This window comes from Echinops telfairi, unplaced genomic scaffold (genome assembly GCF_000313985.2).
Source record: "Echinops telfairi isolate 266 unplaced genomic scaffold, ASM31398v2 ScPeMD7_7;HRSCAF=31, whole genome shotgun sequence".
Classification (NCBI taxonomy): domain Eukaryota; kingdom Metazoa; phylum Chordata; class Mammalia; order Afrosoricida; family Tenrecidae; genus Echinops; species Echinops telfairi.
The window spans coordinates 28,259,686-28,281,677 of NW_022103904.1; the positions used below are offsets into that span (position 1 = coordinate 28,259,686).

General features: G+C 40.6%; 1 protein-coding gene across 1 annotated transcript in view; it reads left to right on the forward strand.

Moving 5' to 3' along the window:
* The window catches only part of PCSK6 (proprotein convertase subtilisin/kexin type 6), a 241,318-nt gene that overhangs the window by 140,892 nt on the left and 78,434 nt on the right, over positions 1–21,992 (forward strand). The window contains exons 10-12 of the mRNA XM_045286304.1: positions 9,155–9,255; positions 12,089–12,192; positions 14,123–14,240. Of these exons, the coding sequence (XP_045142239.1) occupies positions 9,155–9,255; positions 12,089–12,192; positions 14,123–14,240 (323 nt within the window). The remainder of the gene's footprint in view (positions 1–9,154; positions 9,256–12,088; positions 12,193–14,122; positions 14,241–21,992) is intronic.

A 21,992-nucleotide genomic window follows, 5' to 3' on the forward strand; every position in this document is an offset into this window, starting at 1 on the left:
ACCAGAAATGTTCAACATTAGAAAAAAATAATATAATTTACTACATAAAACAAATGATAAGAACCATTTGACCATATCAATTGACAAAGAAAAGGCATTTGAAAATATTCACCACCCATTCATGAGAAAAACACTTACCAAAGTAGAAATAGAAAATAAATTTCTTAACAAAGCCCATCAATGTCAATGGCCAGCATCTCACTCAGTGGGGAGGAATCAGACAAGGATGCCCCTTATCACCGCTCTTATTCAAAATGCACTAGAAGTCTTAGCCAGAGCTACTAGACACCAAAAACAAATTGAAGAAACCTAGATTTGTCAAAAAAGTGAAACTCACTCTTTGCATATGATTAGATTTTATACTGAGAAAGCCCCAAACACTTGACAAAAAAATTGTTGGAAACAATTAAGAGATTCAGCAGCTTAGCAGGATACAAGATTAGCATGCAAAAAAAACAATCATATTCCTGTATATTAACAAAGAGAATTCTGAAAAATAAATCAAGAAAACAATACGACTTACAGTAATCATGCAAAAACCTAGACAAAAAAAGTTTAACTTAACCAAAACAGACTTGTACAAAACAAACCCCACTACACAATACTACAAGAAACTGAGAGACCTGTATAAATAAAATAACAATTTATGTGCATTGATAGGAAGTCTTAATACTGTGAAAAATGTCAATAGTACCTGCAGTAGTTAGATTTAATGGCAACTTGATGGTACCCCTATGGAGGTAAGGGTGGAGTAAAACCTGTCAATCAGGTGGTAGCCTGTTGATGCCTCCTTGGGCATGTGGCATTTTTATAACATGAAACCTCTCTCCATTTCTGCCCCTTTGCCTTCCTGCTTGCTTTAGTCTGTGTCTCCCTCCAGGGGCAGCCCTATGTGGGCTGCTAGCTAACTTGGGAGCTGTTGGTGCCTTGCCATGTTCCCACTGACCTTGGAGCCACGAAACTCTGCACCCACTGGCCTGTGATCTCCCTGCTTCCCACTTCTGCTTCATCAGCCTGCAGTTACGTGAGTCTGAAGAAGGCTTCAGCTAACATGAGATCCTCCATGGACTTGAGCTGGACAGAGCTGGTATGCCTTCTTGATATAAAATTATTTTTTGATATAAAATTATTTTTGATATAAAATTTTTCAGATATATTTGAGTTACTTGTTTTGTTTCTCTAGACAATCCAGCCTAAACCACTACCTAAAGTAATCTGTAAATACAACACAATTCTGATCCAGATACCACTTGAATTCTTTTTAAAAATGGAGAAACAGATTGCTAACTTTATTTGGGGAGGGAAGAGACCCAGGATAAGCAAAGAGCCTTTTCATGTGAAGAAAAAAAGTAGTAAAACTTGAATTCCTGTTGTCAGAACCTGTTACACAAGTACAGTTGTTAAAACAGCCTGCTACTGGTACAGTAATAGGCACATAAAGCAGAATAGAGAATCCAGAAATAAATCCATCCACGTATAGACAACTAAACTTCAACAAATTGTGAAAAATATTAAATGAGATAGTCTTGTCAACAAATGGTGCTGGAAAATTGGATTTCCATCTGTAGAAGAATGAAACAGGACCCATACCTCACACCATGTGCAAAAACGAACTCAAGATAGATAAAAGGCAATGTAAATCCTAGAGCTATAAGGATCATCAATGAGAAAATAGGGACTACCTTAAGGGCTCCATTGCAGGGCCCTTACATATAATTTCACACTATCAAATATAATTAAAGAAACATAATAAACAGTAAAAGATAAAATAGATGATAGGGACCTACTAAAATTAAGAAACCTTTGTACATCAAAATGCTTCATCACAAAAGTAAAAACTAGAGAACGCTATGATGAGTGAAGTTAGCCAATCACAGAAGGGCAAATACTAAATGAGTCCACTGTTATAAGGGGGAAAAAACAAAAGAAGATAAAAACTTCCCATGGCTGGGAAAAATTCCCTACAATGCCATAGTTAACAAGAAACTGATATCATAAATCTATACAAAATTGCAACACCTCATTAAGAAAAAGACACCCTAATTTAGAAGTGAACAAAGGACATGGACAGTTAACCAAAGATGACATACAAATTGCCATCAAATATGTGAAGAAGTTCTCATGATCATTAGCCACCTGGGAGTTGTAAATCAAAGTAGATGCCACCGTATACCCACAATGACAGTTAAAAAACAAAAACAGAAAATAGCAAATGCTGGGGAGGCTGTGGAAAAATAGGAATCTTCGTGCACTGTTGTGACTATAAATATGTACTATTCCTGTGGGAAGTGATGTGGAGCTACGTGATACAATTGGGAATAGAAATTCTATACAATCCAGCAATACCTTTGCTGAATATGTATCCTGAAAAAGAGTCATAATACAAACTGACCTATGCTTACGCATGTTCACTGCAGCACTGTTCACAATACCAAGAAAATGGAAACAACCTAAATACTTACCAGTAGAAGACTGTATGAAGAAGCTTTGGTGCATGCACACAGTGGAACACTGTGCCACACACACACACTGAAAGGATGGAACCCCAGAATACCTCATGGCATGAACGTTCCTGGAAAACACTATGCTGAGTGAAGTCACCCTATCACAAAGGACAAATACCACATGGATTTACTATTCTACGGAGGGACAAACAAAAAACAAGACAAGATAAAGGTTTCTGTACCAATGTTAACAGAATTTTTAGTTTTTCCAAAGTGGAGAAGATAAAGAAGGAAAAATAAACAAAATTAGGCAGTTTGTGAGTATTAACTTAGGTGGCATGGGACATGGTGGTCCATAGAGGGAGAATAAAAATCAAGGAGCAGGAGAAGTGTTAACTATTGGGGATGGGGATGAAGTTACTTAATAGTTTAAACTGTTGAATACAGAGTTGGTAGTCTGAAATGTAAACCCCCACCTAACTTATAGTTTTAAAAATTATTAATTTCAACAACAAAAAATATGAAATTTAATTTGTATCAGATATTCCAAATGCTTCAACATAAGACAAGCAATCAATGTAATTCATCATGTAAATAAAACACAGTAAAATAACCACATGATCATATCAATTGATTTATTTGATAAAACCTAACAACCTTTCCTGATAAAAAACAGCAAAATATGAATACATGGCAAATTCCTCAACATAATTAAAGACATATACACAAAACCAACAGCCAACATTATGTAGAGAAACTGAAAGTATCCCCCTTGAAAACGGGAACCAGACAAGGATACCCTTTATTGTCACTGTTATTTAATATTGTACTGGATATACTAAGCCAAGCAATAATACAGGAAAGGAAAATAAAAAGTCACCCAAATTGGAAAGAAAAAAGTAAAACTATTATTATTTGCAGATGATATGATCCTGTACATAGAAAATCCCAGAGATACACAAGATACTACTGGAACTTGTAGAAGGATTTAGCAAATGGGTAGGGTCTAAGATCAACATACAAAAATCAATCAGATTTCTCTACACTAACAAAGAACTCTAAAAGTGGCATTGGTGGGGCGAGGGTGGAGGATAATCCCTTCCCACCAAATAATTAAAATATTTAGGTGTACAGCTAACTAGGAATGTAAAAGTGTTACACAAAACATTATTGCAAGGAAGTAAAATAACCATGCTCAAGGATAGGAAGACAATATTTTGAAAATGACAGTACAACTCAATCTAAAGATTTAATGCCATCTGCATCCAAATTCCATCAATGTTCTTTAACAAAATAGAAAAACTGTCCACCGATTTTATATAGAAAAGAAAGAGACTCTGGATAAGCAAAGCACTAATAAAGAAGCACAAGGAGGGAGACAGCTCATACTTGCTGATCTCAGAACGGATCTCAGGATAGTCAAAATGTCCTGGCACTGGTACAAAGCCAAGACTCATGGGACACAGTACAACAGACGCGAGAATCCAGATGCAAATCCATCCATGGTCAGCATAAAGATCTCTCATGGTGTAGTGGGCTATGAGTTGAGCTGCTAGCCACAAGGTCAGTGGTTCAAATCCACCACCCACTCCACAGGAGGAAGATTCAACTGCCTGCTCCTATAAAGATTTAAAGTCTTCGAAATCCAAAGGGGAAATTCTGTTTTATTTTATACAGTCAGATTATGAGTTGGAATTGATTCGATAGCAGTGAATTTGGTTTTGGTTGATGAATATCTTATCTTTGACAAAGAGCTAAAATCTGTTAGACCTTTTCCCTTTAATTAGTAGTGCTGGTAAACTGGATATCCACTTGCAGAAAAATGAAACAGGGCCCATATTTCACACCATAGACAAGACATAACAAAATGGATCAAAGTCCTAAATGTAAAACCTAAAACTATAAAGATCATGGGAGAAAAAAAACAGGGACAAATGTGAGGGACTTAATTTATGGCATAAATCATCTATCAAGCATTACTGAAAATTCAGAATCAGCAAAAGATAATTAAACTATTTGGACCTCCTAAAAATAGACATTTATGCACATCAAAAAACTCTATAGAGTGTAGAAGGAGACCTTAATAGAGACTGGAAAAAATTAAGGCCAACAGTGTATCTAGCAAGTGACTAATCTCTAAAATTTACAGAAAACTTCAATAATACAACAACAAAAAGACAAATAATCCCATTTTTAAATGGGTAAAGGACATGAACAGACACTTAACCAAAGACATTCAAGAGGTCAACAAATACATGAAGATGGTCATGATCCAAGAGAGTGCAAATTGAAACAATGTTGAGATACCATATGACTCCAACAATAATAGCAGTGATAAAAAACCAGGGAATAGCAAATAATGAGGACAGTGTAAAATAGTGCAACCAGTATGGAAAACTATGAGGTATATATCCTACAGAAATATGAACCATAATATGAATAGATATATGCACATCTATGTTCACTGCAGCATTATTCACAATAACAAAAATAAGGAAACAAGTCTCTGTGCTAGACTGGATAGACTAGAGAAACAATTTCATAGACACTCATATGTGTATAAGAAAGAGCTTTATACACAAAGTAGTTGAATATTGAGAAAACAGCCCAGCTCAATCCAGATCAAGTCCATAAGTCCAATATTAGCCCATATGTCCAATACCAATCTATACAGTCCTCTTCAGACTCAACAGAACACATGCAGTGATGCCAAATGCAGGAAGATCACAGGCCAGCGGGTGTGAAGTCTTGTGGATCCAGTGGCAGTGGAAATATCTCTGCACTGGCAGGGGTCTCCATGTGGCTTCTCCAGCTCCAGAGATCTGGCTCCATCAACCTCTCTCCATTGTCTTCTCAACAGAGATGTCTCACAGGGAGTGAGCCAAGAGAGTGTCTTCCCTCCTCCAAGGAGGGGCTCCCAGAATCCTCAGCAAAAGGCCCTGCCCACACAGAGGCCTCGTTGGCTATATCCTAATTGACAGGCTAGAGTCCACCCCTACACTCTTAATCCTAAAATTGACACCAGATTATGTAACTACAAATCAGTATATAAGTAAATATGATATAAATACGCAATGGAGTATTATGCAGTATTAAAGAATAACAATGAATTGGGGGATCATCTAGCAACATGGATGAACCTGGAGGACATTTTTCTGAGTGAAATAAGTCAATAACTTTATGTATGAGACTTCTGTAATTAAAAAGTCCAGAAATGCACAGATTTACACACAGAAGGAAGCATTCTTTGATATTTCCCAGAATGGGAGGGGGAGAAAGGGAAAATCATTAACAAAATAGTGGATTTGCATGAACTTAGAAGAAAGGAAAGGTGATGTGCAATAAGGGTCAGCACAGCATGACCAAAGCAAAAGAATACCCTGGGAAGTACACAAGGGCTAAAGACAACAATGCTAAAAACTATTATACAGACAATTCTGCAATAACAGTAATAACAATAATTTACAAGTGGAGACACATAGGTAGATATGTAACCTTAATATGTGTGTGATGGCACATCAGAGTAGACTCACAAGCATATATAGATTTGACAGGATATTTCTACACAGGCATTTTTTTTTTTTATTTCTGTAAGTATATCCAGGTATATGGTAGAGCATACGGGGAGCAAAATTATGAAAACTTCTTAGCCATAATAACCAAACACCTTGAGGAACTGAGTCATTGGGCTTGAAGGACTGAGGACCATACTCTCAAGGGACATCTAGATCAATTCGCCTAACAGTCCATATTAAAAAAAAGTTCTACATCTTACTTTGGGAAGTAGTGACTAGGGTCTTAAAAACTGTCAAATGATTATGTAAGTTGTAATTATTCTCTTCCCATCTGGAGCAAAGAAGAATGAAGAAAAAGACTAAAGGAAATAATTAGTCCAGAAAACTAACGGGCCACATAAACCACAACCTCCATTAGCCTGAGACCACAAGAACTAGATGGTGCCTGACTACCACTACCTAACACTGATCAGGATAACAATAGAAAGCCTGGGACAGAGTGGGAGAAAAATACAGAACAAAATTCCAATCATAAAAAAGGCCGGACTTACACAAAGAAAACTAATAGAGACTGACGGAACAACTAAGACTGGCTTATTTTTTAAAAATATCATTTTATTGGGGGCTCATACAACTCTTACACAATGCATGCATCAGTTGTATAAAGCACATTTGTACATTTGTTACCCTCATCATTCAAGACTGGCTCTTACATGCTCTTTAAACCTGGAACTGAACCCACTCCCAGATATCACCTTTCGGACAAATAATACACTATAAAGTGGACAGTAACACCTATGAGGAACATGTTCCTCAGAACAGTCAAACTAGATGAACCCAAAGAGCAGCATTTTTCCAAAAGTCATGTTTAGAAGGTAGGAAGGGACGGGAAAGATGTGTAAGTAGAAATACAGGACGCAAGAAGGAAATGGGAAGAATGTTGTCACACGGAGGGTATTGCAGCTAATGTCATGAAACAAAGTATGTGTAAACGATTGCATGGGAAACTAATTTGTCCTGTAACCTTCCACTCAAAGCACATGGTGCCCGGCTATCAAAAAGTATAGCGTCTGGGGTCTTAAAGGCTTGAAGGTAATCAAGCGGCCATCAAGCTCAGAAGCAACAAAGCCCACATGGAAGAAGCACACCAGCCTATGCAACCACGAGGTGTCGAAGGATTCAGGTATAAGGCATCATCAGAACAAAAAATCTTACCATAGTGAATGATGGGGGGAGTGTGGAGTGGAGATCCAAAGCCCATTAGTAGGCCACTGGAGATCCCCTTGCAGAATGGTCTCGGGGAGGAGATGAGCCAGTCAGGGTGCGATGTAACAACAATGAGAAATACAACTTTCCTCTAGTTCCTAAATGTTTCCTCCCCGCTCCCACTCGAATTCGACCTTGCAAGTCTGGCTAGACCAGAGGATGTACACTGGTACAGGTAAGAACTGAAAATACAGGGAATCCAGGGTGAATGAGCCCTATAGGACCAGTGGTGTGAGTGGTGAAACAGGGAGGGTAGAGGGAGAGTGGGTAGGAAAGAGGGAACCGATTACAAGGAACTATATGTGACCTCCTCCCTGGGGGACAGACAACCGAAAAGTGGATGAAGGGAGACGTCGGACAGGGCAAGATATGACAAAATACCAATTTATAAACTATCAAGGGCTCATGAGGGAGGGGGGAGCGGGGAGGGAGGGGAAAAACGAGGACCTAATGTCAGGGGTTTAAGTGGAGAGAAAATGTTTTGAGAATGATGTACAAATGCGTTTTACACAATTGATGTGTGTATGGATTGGGATAACAGTTGTATGAGCCCCTAATAAAATGTTTAAAAAATAAACAAATAAAAAACTGGGGGGAGGGAAGGAAAAAATGAGCTGATACCAAGGGTTCAAGTAGAATGAAAATGTTTTGAAAATGATGATGGCAACATATGTGCTAGACACGATGGATGGATGGATTGTGATAAGAGCTGTACAAGCCCCCCCCCCCCAAATGATTCTAAATAAAAAGTAAAAAGACTCATCCAGTTTCCACCCATTACCCAATTGAAAAACAACTTCCACATTTTAGGTGTCTGTTGCAGTAGCACCTCCACTTCTGGTGCCAAATTCTGTCTTAGTTATCTAGTGCTACTGTAATAGAAAATACTACAAGAGGATAGTTTTTAATGACAAAGCTATTCTCATATAGTTTAGGAGGCTAGAAGTCCAAATTCAGGAAATTGCCTCTAGGAGAAAACTTTCTTTCTGCGAGCTCTGGAGGAAGACCCTGGTCTCTGAGCTTTTACTCCTGGACAATCTTCTTCTGGCTTGACATCTCTTTCCCCATTTCTGCTAGCCCACTTGCTAAATCTTTTTATGGCTCAAAAGAGATCAAATCATGACACACCCGACACTAATCCTGCCTCATTACCATAATAAAGACAGCCCATTCTCAAATGGAATTATAACTACAGGCATAGAGGTAGGGAATTACAACACCTATTTTGGAACACAATTCAGTCTACAACAGCACCTACTTTGGGACACAATTCAGTCTACAACAGCATAGTATTTTCCTACTGATAACCGTAAGAAATCACCACAAACTGAACATGCTGTATTGAAGAATCTGACCTGTGACCCTTTGGTCAAGAGAGAAGTGTTCTTTTGGGTCACCAGGGCACTCAGTCCATTCCAGCTGCTTTGAACTTGTGGCAGCGAACATGAGGTCATGACTGAAGGCTCGGACAGATGATCTGAGCCAATGGTGACTCTCAGGGTAGTAATGAGTATGGCACGATGCCAAGACTCAGGAGAAGGGTACAGGAAGCCCTAATTTGTGTCCTTTGCCTTGCGTTTATTTTGGGCGTGTACTTTGATGAGCTTGATGAAATTAGTTTATCTGGTCTCAAAACTCAAGCATGGCATGTGACTTCCAGGTGCAAGTCTTCCCTCTGCCTCGTCTCCTTATTTTCACTCCCTGATAATGATGTTCCTGCCAGCAATGGGTCCGCACATCCTGCCTGTGAAGGGCAAAGCAATTTAGCAGAGAATACTGGTATTTCTGAAGCCCTTGGTTGTTAAACCATGTTTGTTTAGTGCTTATTATGCTCCTAGGATCCAGGATTACACCTACCATGAGCAGTATCTCTAGTAAACTCTGACATCTTCTAAGAGGTAGCCTTTCTCTCATTACCCTCTTGCCTAGGTCACCACGGACCTACGTCAACGCTGCACTGATGGCCACACAGGGACCTCAGTCTCAGCCCCCATGGTGGCAGGTATCATCGCCTTGGCTTTAGAAGCAAAGTAAGTCCCACTTCCTTTTCCTTCTGGTCATGTTTAAACCCCAGAGTTTCCTACCCTTTATAAGGCCAGAGGGGACTGACTGGATTAGCCAAAACACTCAGCTTGCTCCATAGTCTGAACTGGACACCAAAGTCCTACTGAAGGCTGACACAGCTTCCCTTTGTGGATGTTGGTTCATAAATTTCCAATAAAATAGTGATATTTTGTCTATTATAAGCCCAAAATGTGTGCTATTGCTGATCACTGGACTTCTAATCACAAGTTCAGTGATTGAAACCATTGGCCACTTCACTGGGGAGAGATGAGGCTGTCGGCTTCTGTACAGATTCACAGTCTCGGAAACCTGATGTCGAGTAGTTCTGAACTGAACCAGTCCAATGGAAGTGGGAAACCAAAGGATAACTCTAATGGGGTCAAGAGAGAACTAAAAGTTAGCTGTCCATCAGTCATGCGGTCACAGTTCAATTCAGTGTAGACAGCAAAATACAACAACCTGGCCACTTGCTGTAGCCATTTGTCACAGAAGGTATTTCAAATGATTTTAAAAGGATATTTAAGAAGCTTAGATACTTATAATCCTGTATGTTTGTAAGTTGATTTGCATGAGGTATAAGCACACAAAGCTCAAAAGCTACCAACTTAATAAAGAAACAGCTCGATATTTTCAATTTGCAGCACATTGGCTTCTGTGTCCCAAAGCTCTTTTTAAAATATAAAAAATCAGTCACTTGTGTGGAAAGTTGCATTTACCATGATTCATTATTGTGTATTTTCTTCCCTCCCTGATTGGAAATATTAAAGGACTTCTGTCTGCTACTTAAAACTAATCAGAAAACAAATCCTGCTTCACACCAGTTTGCCCAATTAACCCGAGCTTGTGGTGCAGGAAAACTCTGAAAGTCATCTTCTTCACCATTCGAATTCCTCAGGAGGTAAATGAAGGAAACCTCAGTGGAAACATAGGCACCTTATAGCCTTTTGAACTTATAGTATTGGTCAACTAATAAATTATATCCAGGGAATCCAAAAGTCTGGTTTTGGAGATTGGAGTTGCTAACACATCTCAGCAAGTCATTGGCTGTTTTGTGTACAGGGTTGTGTCCTAGATCTTTCCACTACTCGAAGGAAAGAAACAGGGTGAGACACCTACCAGGGAGTGTAAGGAAGGTGTGCCGATTGTGTGTAACAGGGATGAAGAAAGACTCATATGTAAGAATTGTCCAAAGATCGCCCAATTGTTTGGAGCAGTCTTGGGACTGCTTATCAATCCCTTCTTCGTAAGAAAAGTTTAGCTCCATTTCTTGGATGTATTTTTCATACAACTACATTTGTGATTTCAAGAGTCAAAAATAAAATAGAATTTTCTCACAATACCATGGTTTCTCAAAGAAAGAAAAAGTTTTCTCATACATGCCTTTTCCAGGCCCCTTCTGTTACAATTGCTTCCCAGGCTTCTTGAGTACTTTCATAATAGCAGGTTTTCAGGAGGACCATACACACTCGGTGAGTCCCAGTGATTCACAGCCACATGCCCAGATCACATACTCACAGGTGTTTTAGCTGCCAGCTCTGGCCGACTCAACCCCAAAGACCCTGGGCCGTTTCTCTTTTTTTTTTTTTAATCATTTTATTAGGGGCTCATACAACTCTTATCACAATCCATACACACATCAATTGTGTAAAGCGCATTTGTACATTCATTGCCCTCATCATTCTCAAAACATTTCCTCTCCACTTAAACCCCCGGCATTAGGTCCTCATTTTTCCCCTACCCCCCCTCCCCTCCCTCATGAGCCCTTGATAGTTTATAAATTGGTATTTTGTCATATCTTGCCCTGTCCCACGTCTCCCTTCACCCACTTTTCTGTTGTCCGTCCCCCAGGGAGGAGGTCACATAGTTCCTTGTAATCGGTTCCCTCTTTCCTACCCACTCTCCCTCTACCCTCCCTGTTTCACCACTCACACCACTAGTCCTGTAGGGCTCATCCGCCTGGGCCGTTCCTTGACCACAGTACCAAGCCTTTAGCTACTCAGAGCTCCAGAATCTTCTAAAGATACAATTGGATTGGAAGCTGGAAACTCACAGGAAGGATTGTGGATAATGAGAGAACATTAGTCACCCTGTTTCAGGTAAAGAACTAGGAAGTGGATGGATTGAACAAGGAAGTTGAGAGAGCACAAAGGCCAACTGAGTGTGGGGCCTGGGCAGACTGCTCCAAGCATAGGCCTGTGCATTACAACATTCTCTCATTATGGTGAAAAAGGTTGTTGTTGTCATGTCCCATTCAGGCAGTTCATAGAGGACGGAAAACAAAAAAGGCCCCCATAGGGTTTCCTGGACTGCAATCTTTATGGGAACAAACCTTTAAGCCTTTTCTCCCTTGGAATGGAGAGTGAGTTCTACCTGCTTAAGTACCTTGGTTGTACTCGGGTAGAGTACACTTGTAGTCTATAAACACAAGGAAAGCTTAGCAGGAAGGATTGGTTGTTAATGCTTAGAGATTTCAAGTTATCCTGTACTACTTTATCCCTGGTGTTAATTGCTGGAAACTACTATGGCACGGTGGGCTTCGACCACATGATTTGCCGGGCAAAACCACCCGCAGTTCCGCGGGAGGAAGATGGGCTTTCTCATCCCATAAGCAGTTACCGTGTCAGAACCCACAGGGGATCGCTGTTTGTCAGCAGTGACTTGATGACAGTGTGAAATAAGCCATTGCTGAAGAGTGCAGCTCACTCAGGTCTAGACTTAAGGACAGACTCCCCATGTACCACCTCCTATGGACCCACATGGCTGTCACTGCCTGACCTATTTGCCATTGTGTCATCATAGCAACCAGTTAACCTGGAGGGATGTCCAGCACCTGCTGGTAAAGACATCTAGGCCGGCTCACCTGAAGGCAAATGACTGGAAAATCAACGGTGCTGGTCACAAAGGTACAGTTGTTCAGTAGTCTGGGAGAGGCCAGCATGTCACCACACCCTTCCTGACCCTTAAAGGGGCTCCTAGAATCCACAGTAAAGGGTGGTAAAAATTTCAGACAATAAATTCCTAACTCACATTAGCTATGTATTACCAGAATTTTTAAAAGTATGAGCAATTTAAGAAAATTACTCTGCTTAACAACAACAAAATAAGTCAATTTTAAAGGGAAAAAGTACCCTGCAGCCTCACTTGGGCATTAAAGAAAAAAGTGGAAAACATGAGAATCAGTCCTAGTGGATTACATGCAGGGCTACTAACCTCAACATCAGCAATTGGAAACCACCAAGTTTCTCTGGAGAAAGTTGAGGTTTCGGACTCCTTAAGTCTTAGAAACCCATGGGGGCAGTTCTACCCTGTCCTGTAGGGTTGCTGTGAGTTAGAATTGACTCGATGGCAGTGAGTTTGATTTTGGCCCCAATTTTATCTGTACAGTTAGGAAGATGAGGTAGTAAGTTCCTTTCCAACTAAAAAACTTCTGCCAGCAAGCATCTATGTTAATGTATCTCAAAGGACAATTTTATGTGGATCTGATCTAAACAGCTGAGCCCCGACTCCTAGTCTAGCTTGATATAGACCCCTATACCATGAAATCAACTTCCAGTCAGATCTCATAGCCTAGATATTTATTCCCTAGAGCTGGCAAAAGATGTGGTGGTTACTTGTAGGTCTTTGACACTGGCTCTTTTCACCTGGCTTCTTACCAGAGATACTTGAAGGATATTTACATTCAGCCAGAGTAAGTTAGGGAGAAGTCTTTTCTTTTTGTTCCCTTCTCTGATGCTCAGATCCAACTATTTTGATACCAAACCTGAAACATAAATTTTAGGTCAAATATTGTTATAATAAATTCCAAATACATTCCTTTTTATAAAGAAGCCATTGATTGGGCTTAATGAGCCTTAGTGTTGCAGGAATGTTGGTGGTAGTCATGTGCTGTAACAAGAGCTGACCTACATTCCAATGTTGGCCTCATTCAATAGGAAAATCGATTGTATCTAGTTCTCAACCTTGCTGCTTAAATTAAACTCTCTTACCATGACCAGATTAAACACTGGACAGACTATTTCACACACACTCCTACTGTGTGTGATGCTTTCCCTGAATGTGCTGAAAGATCAGTAGGAAAGAAAATGGTAAAAGTTGCGGGGGCCAACCCTGTTTTATTGTGTGCATCAGTCATAGTGGTCCCAGGGACCAGGAGGGCTCAGGTCTTATTCCTCTATTCTGGTGTAAAATTTAGCAACTTCAGGTGGTGATAACTCTCTCGACTATAAACAAATCTGTCTTCATCTTGGAAACACAGTGGTAGCCCCTCTAAGGGCGAAGAGGGGGTTTAGTGGTAGCATTTTCATTCAGTTTGCAGGGGACCTAAAATCCATTTCTGCTAAGTGCACCTCCTCTTTTAGTGGAGACTTGCGTGTTGCTATGGTGCTGAATACATTTCAGCAGAGTTTCCAAAAGCACTATTGATCGCAGTTTGTAGTCAGTCCTGCGACTAGAACAAGACCAGCCAACATTTCGTTCTGTGGCTCATGGGATCACCAAGAGTCAGGGCCAACGAAGTCAACAGCAGCTAACGGCAGCCACAGCCTTTCTCCTCATTTCTACTCTGTTCCAAAATAAACACATCTCTCGGCCGTCAGGTCTACAGGGAAGGAGTGTAACAGCTTGGACAGTTATCTCTCAGAACACTAGTCCTGCGGAGAGAGAGACTTTCCCTAAAGAGTGCCCAAGGGTGTAAAACTGCCAGTGTGACCTTGTCCCCCTGGTTCCTGGATAAGGTGCTGTGGGTGAGAGCAAAGCAGAGTGGAGGAACCCAGCCCTGCCCCCTTCCAGAAGAAAATAGAAGGAATTCTAGTTTTGAAATCCTTATCTTTTCAGTTAGCCATCTGTATGGCTTTGGCCTGGTGGATGCAGAAGCTCTTGTGGTGGAAGCAAAGAAATGGAAAGCTGTCCCTTCCCAGCACATGTGTATCGCCACTGCAGACAAGAGGCCCAGGTAAGGCTTTGCTCTGGCTCCCTGGGAGCTGTTTGGACTGAACTCCCTTGGAAGATGTGGGGGAAGATTCTATACACAGATTTCTGTACACATATAGCATCACGTGTATACATATGTGTGGTTGTGCATATATACACATCTGCATATTCTCTTAGATATTTTACCACGGAGAGAGGAATTGTTTCTTACATCAGAGCCATCTTGAGGCCTCTTCCTCATTTGCTCCACAATAGGGAGGTTAGTCCCTCCCATAATAGGGAGGTTAGTCTCTCAGCCTTGCTCCTCAGCCAAATATTTGAATTCCCATCCATAATCATGAGCAGAGCCAGACAATTAAGGATCTGCCTGCCCAGTGGAGTATTAAAGAGTAGCCATCAGGGTCTTCTTTGCCATCAGGGTAGCCATCGGGTCATCACCAACAGAAGGTGGCTGTGACCCAGCCAGCTCTGCCTGTACTGACACTTGGAGTGTGGACCCAGGGCTGTCATGGAACAGCAGTGTCTGTCCTGCTCTGTTGCAGAGCTCGGTCCAACACTCATCACACTCCATCCATCCATTTGTCAAGCATATTTGTACATTTGTTGCCATCATCATTTTACAAACGTGTTCTTTCTACTTGAGCCCTTGGTATCAGCTCCTCATTTTTGTTGCCTCGCTCCCCCACCTTCCCTCCCTCATGAAACCTTCATAATTTATAAAATTTCTTTCAGGTCTTACACTGACCGATGTCTCCTATCACCCACTTTTCTGTTGTATGCTCCCCTAGGAGGGGATTATATATAGGTCATTGTGAATGGTTCCCCCTTTCTCCCTCCACCTTCCCCATCCCCTCCTGGTATCGCTACTCTCATTATCGGTCCTGAGGGATTTATCTGTCCTGGATTCCCTGTGTTTCTAGCTCTTATCTGTACCAGTATACATGCTCTGGTCTAGCAAGATTTGTAAGTTAGGATTGGGGTCATGATAGTGGGCGGGGAGCAAGCATTAAAGAACTAGAGGAAGGTTGTGTGTTTCGTTGGTGCTGGACTGCGCCCTCACTGGCTCGTCTTTTCCTTGTGGCCCTTCTGGCAGGGGGTGTCCAATTGACTATTGATGGGCTTTGGGTCTCCACTCTGCCCTCCCCCTTATTCCCATTGATATGATTTTTTTTATTTGTTTTGTTTGGGGTATTTGATGTCTGATACCTGATCCCATCGATACCTTATGATCACACAGGCTGATGTGCTTCTTCCATGTAGGTTTTGTTGCTTCTCAGCTAGATAGCTACTTGTTTAATCTTCAGACCTTTAAGATCCCAGGTGCTGTATCTTTGGATAACTGGACACCATCAGCTTTCTTCACCACATTTTTTATACACCCATTTTGTCTTCAGAGATCGTGTCGGGAAGGTGAGCATTACAGAATGCTGGGTTATTCTTGCGTTGTTCTTGCATTCTAGTGTTCTTGGATTGAGGGAGTACTTGAGTAGAGGCCCAATGTCCATCTGCTATCTTTATACTTAACATATAAATATATGTACATAGATCTGTTTACCTCTCGTTATCTATAAATATATTTACATATGTACATGCCTGTATTTAGACGTCTATTAATGCCCAGTTGCCTCCTAGTTCTTTCCTCTATTTCCTTTTACTTTCCTCTTGTCCCACTATCATGTTTGGCCTTCATTTGGGTTTCAAGAATTCCTCTTGGTTACATTGCCCTTGATTATGCCCTACCACTGCCTCTCCTCTTGAAAAGAAAATAAATGTGATGCCTAGAGTGGCAGAGAACTTTTCGAGCCCATTTCTCACTTCTTTAGAATCTTTCTCAAGTTCTGAATCAAGGTGTTTGGGGTGTTGAAGTGTTTGCCCCATGGGTCACAAGAAAGAAGAGTAGGGGTGTAGCTCTGTCTTTTTCCATCCTCAGCCTGGCTCTGCATCCTCTTCTAGGACATAGTAATGGTTTAGGGAGATGGAGCCTGGTTGGGAACAACAGGAAATGTCACATGGGTTGTCTACTGTGTGAATCCCTTTAGCCCAAACTGTGCCAAAGTCTAATGCTACATCCGTTCACTGTGCTGGAATGATGACATAACTTCAGCTTCCAATCTTTCATAGATATCTGTGTTAATCTCCTCACTCATTCACTGTCACTGAGTTGATGCCAACTCACAGTGACCCTAGAGAGCAGGGTAGAACAATCCTACTCTGGAATGAGCTCATTAACATAACAAAAACAAGCCTAAAAACTCCACTGTTGTTAATTCTTTTTAAAACAGTGATGAAAGTATGAAACATCGCATGAGGCATAAAGACAATAACTGGCGCAATGGTTTATCGGACAGGCTGGGTTGAGAGAGTGGTGGGGGATTGGGGAGCAAACAATGAATGCAGGAGAGGGGAGGGAATATTAGAACTGCTTGTGATGATGTATATACAACTGTTTGGGTTTTTTTTATCATTTCATTGGGGGCTCTTACAGCTGTTTTTAAAAGGGATCTTAGTATGGAAGTATGATAGTATGATATATGCTTATTGTAAGGGTTTTTGGGGCGCGAAGCGGAATTAAAGGTCCAATTGGTAAAGTTTTAGAAGCAAGCTTTATTGAGAAGCTTGCGGACAGGTTCAATAACTCACGTATTGAGCTAATGAAACCGCGCGAGGGGAATTTCTGGCTGCGTTTTTATATCCCCTGGTGGCAGGCACAGCTGCATACAGGGACTTCAAAGGGAAGCGCTCATTAATTTTATCTATAGGTCCGGGATGGGTGGAATAAACACATCTTCAAGGGATGCAGGGAAGTGGTCGTTAATCTTATCTATAGGTACCGGGGCAGGTGAAGTAAACATATTCTTCAAAGAACATTCTTTCTCGGGGATATCTGGTTCTCAGAACTGGTGATTTTCAGCGAGGGGAGGGGAGGCCGATGTGAGGGAGGCCCATGAGAGGTGAGTTCTGAGAACCAAGAAGGTGCCGGATTCAAAATGGAGTCCCTTGTGCCAGGACCAGGCACTTATCATATCAAAAAACTACTAAAATAAAAAGAAAACAAACTTGGCCAATGCTTACCATGGGTGACAGAGGAAGCGTTTTTTGCTCAGGGAGCATTAAGTTCAGGTTAATAGCAAGAAACTGGAAGTAGCCCAAATGCCCAACAGTGGAAGAATGGATAAAGAAGCTATGATACATACACACAATGGAATACTTTGCATCCCTAATATGGATGCAACATATGTCCAGTGGACATATGTCCGCGTGGGTTCGAACCCCACTCCTGGTACAGGGATAAATGGGTGGTGAAGCCTCGCCTTTCGAGTTCTCGGGTCTCTTGTTTTGTGATGGTTGCATCGGGTGCAGCTGCCTTAGCAGTTCCCTGCTTCAGCTTGCAAGATTGACTTCCTACAAGACATCCCCAAGGAGAAGCCGCATGGATCTATCCCGATGCAGCCTTGGGTGCTGGAGCAGCCGTGTGGAGACCCCTGCCAGTGCTGAGATGCTTACACGTTCACTGACTCAGCTTTCCTCCTGCAATCGGCATCATTGCCTCTGTTTTGTGAGGTGAAGGACTTTGTGGACTGGTGTTGGGTATGAAACATCGCATGACATGGAAGGGCCTCAAAACCATTATGATGAGTGAAGTTAGTCAGTCACAAAAGGACAAATATTGTATGAGTCCATTATTCTTAAGGAGAAACAGCAATTAAACAAATCTTACAGACTAATTCCCAAAGGGGCAGAAAGTCTGCCTATGAGCTATGAACATCTTATGTGCATTTCATAAGAACCATCTCTAAAGAGCAGATGTCATATGGGCTGGGGTCACTCCTTCAAGAATGGGGAAAGGTGAGATGACCATCCACTTGATGCTATACAACATTGAGACATACTAATTTGAAAAATGTAGGAAAAGAAGAAAAAGATGTTGTGTTAGGCAGGGTTCTCCAGAGAAGCAAAACAAGCACACTTATATATGGATAAGTTTATATAGTGAGAAGGAATACAACAGCTAATTAGTCTACACAGCAGTACAGAGGGCTCAATTCAACTCACTTTCCTCACTTTCAGGGTACAGTTAATATACTTAAGGTCCTTCAACTCACGTAGGCTGCTGGTCCAAGGTCAAGGAAGCAGTGGAATCCGCCTTCGGGCAAGAAAACAGTCAGCCCTCAGACAGCAGGGTGGGGCAGCAACAGCAGGAAGATGAGAAATTGAAGGTAACATAGGTCAGTAGCCCATGAGCTTGGCGAAGCAGGTAAATGTTGAGGCAAAGGACTAGCTCAGGCAGCAGCATGCTAGTCTGATCACCAGGAAGGAGGAGGAAGAGGCCAGCCTTGCAGAGCCATTTATCTCAGTCACCCTCCAATCAAGCTTCGGCCTGATTAAACTCTGCCCACATGTTCCTACAAAAGCCTAGTTGGCACAATAAACCTAACTATCACAGATGTCATGTTCAAAAGTTAAATATTAATTAAGCTTGTTAGTAAATGCATAGATTTAAAAGAAATAAACTTGTAATCAAAATTAAATTATCTTATTAAGTAAAATTGATCATCGTAAGACATCAATATCTACTGTAGCAATCAATCAAGGTAGCATTTATCATATTTGAACAATCTCCTAGGCTGTCTTAATGGCCCTATGGGCAAAATAGTTTTAGCTAGCCCTTCAGGCCAAATTATCCAGACACCATATCTATCCTAGAGCAATGTAAAAAGTCATGAGAGAAAAATAAATAAATTCCAAGAATAATGGGGTGAGGAAAAAAGCAAACAAAGCAATCTGGCTAACTACAAAATAGGAAGTAAGTTTAGGTTACATGATATTTTGGCTCCTCAGGAATGGTCTGAGAAATACAGGGCCTCAGCCTGTTTGGAGACCAGTGGTTTCCAGACAAGTAAGGTTTCGGTTATATTAAATAATTTTATCATTAATGAGTTTTTCAACCATTGTTCTTATATCTCTTATAACTTTAAAATAACAGAAAATGGACAAAATAAAGGAAAAATAAAAATATTATTCAGCAGACTTGAATATAGATACATCATCACCGCCCCCCAAAAATGAACTCCTAATTGCAACAAACATCTAACTCAATGCTTAATATCCGTAAATCACTTGAAATATCTTAAAATTACCTGCTTACCATGAAACAACAGAAATAAAGTCTAAGTATTTTAAATTTTTTCTTACCTATTTTATCTAAGTTTTGACTTCTTATATTCTTTTTACATGTCTACATCTTGATTTGGAAAAATGAACCCCACTTATCAAGTCGATTCTGATTCATGGTGACCTCATAGGATAGAGCAGAAAATGCTTCACAGGGTTTCTGGGATGGTGAGAATCCATAGAGTTTGACTGGTCTTTTTGTAGATAGCCAGTTTGCTCGTGCTGCCAGGTTTTGGTTAGCAGATCAACACCAGGTCACCATGTCACCCGGCCATTTCTGCTTAGAATGACTAGAATTAAGCCTAGTTATGTTCATATCTGAAGTAGCTCAGGCTGATCAAAATGGAAGAACTGGTTTCCCTCTAAAATCCTTCCTTTGGTGAAACAACATTCTATAGTATTAAATCGCTGATGGAGGTCTCCCTTCTGAGGCTGATGTACTCACTCACTGCCATCAAGTTGATGTTGGCTCACAGCGACCCTGAAGGACGGTAGAACTGCCCCTGTGGATTTCTGAGACTGTAACTCTTTACAGAAGTACAAAGCCCTGCCTTTCTCCCAAATGTTGATAAACAGATTCAAAAACCTGTCCCCCCCAAAAAAAAACCCCATTTCATTAATTCTTCATAATAATAAAACAACTTAATAATCACAGACATGTTATAAAATCAAAACTGAGTTCTTAAAGAAAAATATACATGTTTATTTATTTATAATACCACCCGGAGGTGAGGATTATATATTTTTTAATAAATGTTTTGCTTTAGAAAGGCCTGTTCATATAAAAAAATTAATAGGTTTTTCTATAGTGCACTCTTTAAAAGGGGTATATAATCACAATTTTCCCCCTTCCATTAACAAATGGGATTTGTTAATGGAAGAAAAAAATTGAAACTGTCCATCAGGGAGATACCCAGGAAATCCCCTTAAGAGGTTGCCCTGCCTCAGCTGACTGGAGGTGTGTGGAGGTAATATACTTGCAAGAATATCTGCATCCTTGGTTGATGATCAGCATGAATTCAATGGAGTTTTAATCTATGTGGGATCTCTGTAAATGGATTTTGGGCTGTCACTATCATGTATAGCTTTCTAAAACTGGGGTGCTCAAAATTTAAGCTCTGGTATACCAGGTGGCCTCAGCTTTCTCTCAAGAAGTGCTGGTGGTTCAAACCATGGAACTTGTGGTTAGCAGCTCAATGCATAGCCCACTTTCCCACCAGGACTCTTTTGATAGGACGATCCACTGCCATCAAGCCAATTCTTACTCATAGTGATAGGACAACAGTGCCCTGGAAATACTTTGCACAAGGACACAACTTTGCCCTTAAAGTTTGAGCTAGAGAAAGGCCATCAAGTTGAAAGTTAAAAACTTGTCATAGTTTCTCATCTGTAGTAGAAAGACAAGTGGGCAGTAGAGATCCCAAGATGTGGAAGGATTCAACCCTTGGCCAGTTTTCCCATTCTACCCAGCCAATTGGTTAACTTGAAAATATTTATCTTAGCCTCTGAAAGTCACTCTGATACCCTAAGATCCTAAGATCCTAAAGTGAGCATGTACTCCTATCTAATATTAGATATTAGGAAGCCAGCACATTACTGGTCTTGAGACATCAGAAAGTTGTTATGAAGGCTGCTGGTTGGTAAACATCTACCCCCTCAAAAGAACGAAGCTGTTCAAAGGAGTTGGGAATGAAACAGGAATATCTTGTGTATCCGACTAATTAAGTCTGAAATGCAGTTCAACAAGAAATGACAATTCTTTGTCATCTGATCTTTCAAAAGTAGGTCGGACTCGGTCATTTAGACCTTGACTCCACCTGGAGGCACTTCTTGTTGAAATTGTTTAACTTCTTGGGTTACTTTAGGATCCTAGGAAGACACTTTTTTGTACATAGATAACAGCTTAGAGTTAACTAGAAAAAGAACATTTTCAGTTATCATAGTAGCTTTAGGATCTTTCTAAATCCATTTTCAAGATTAAAGTACAATTTAGCTATATTTGTATGCCCAAAATAATCTCTGCACATTGTTTAACCTAGAAAATAAATTATTTTTCATCTGACATGCATTTTCGGTGTGTTCTTTGAAATGATTGAAGAATGAGGGGAAACTTCTTATTCGTGTGTTCAATTTCTGTCTTTGAGTTACATAAATCCTTAAAAATTGTTGGCTTTTGATATCTGGCATTATACTTGGAGTTTCTATATGAAACATAGAATTTTTTTATCTCGGCTCTTTGGAAATACTTTGAAGTCTTCTCTGTTTTTCTTTAAGGAAACTTAACAGTTCCCTATTTGGGATGCTATGTTATTTGTTTCAACAGGAACACCAGAAATAAAAGGCATGGTAGGCAAACTGCAAGTAAGAAGGGTAGCGATTAGCAACTCACTTTGGTACCTTCGCAGGCCTTCCCCTCTCCCCTAACACTTCAAGAAGCAGGAAGACCTAGTTGTCTTTAACTATAAAGTCCCCCGCAGTTAGAGATTTCACATAAAAAACTAGTTGTGTGACCACCTTCCACATAAACACTGAAGACGAATGTGTGCATAAGTAAGTGTGGTGAAGAAGGCTGATGGTGCCTGGCTATCGAGACCTATAGCAT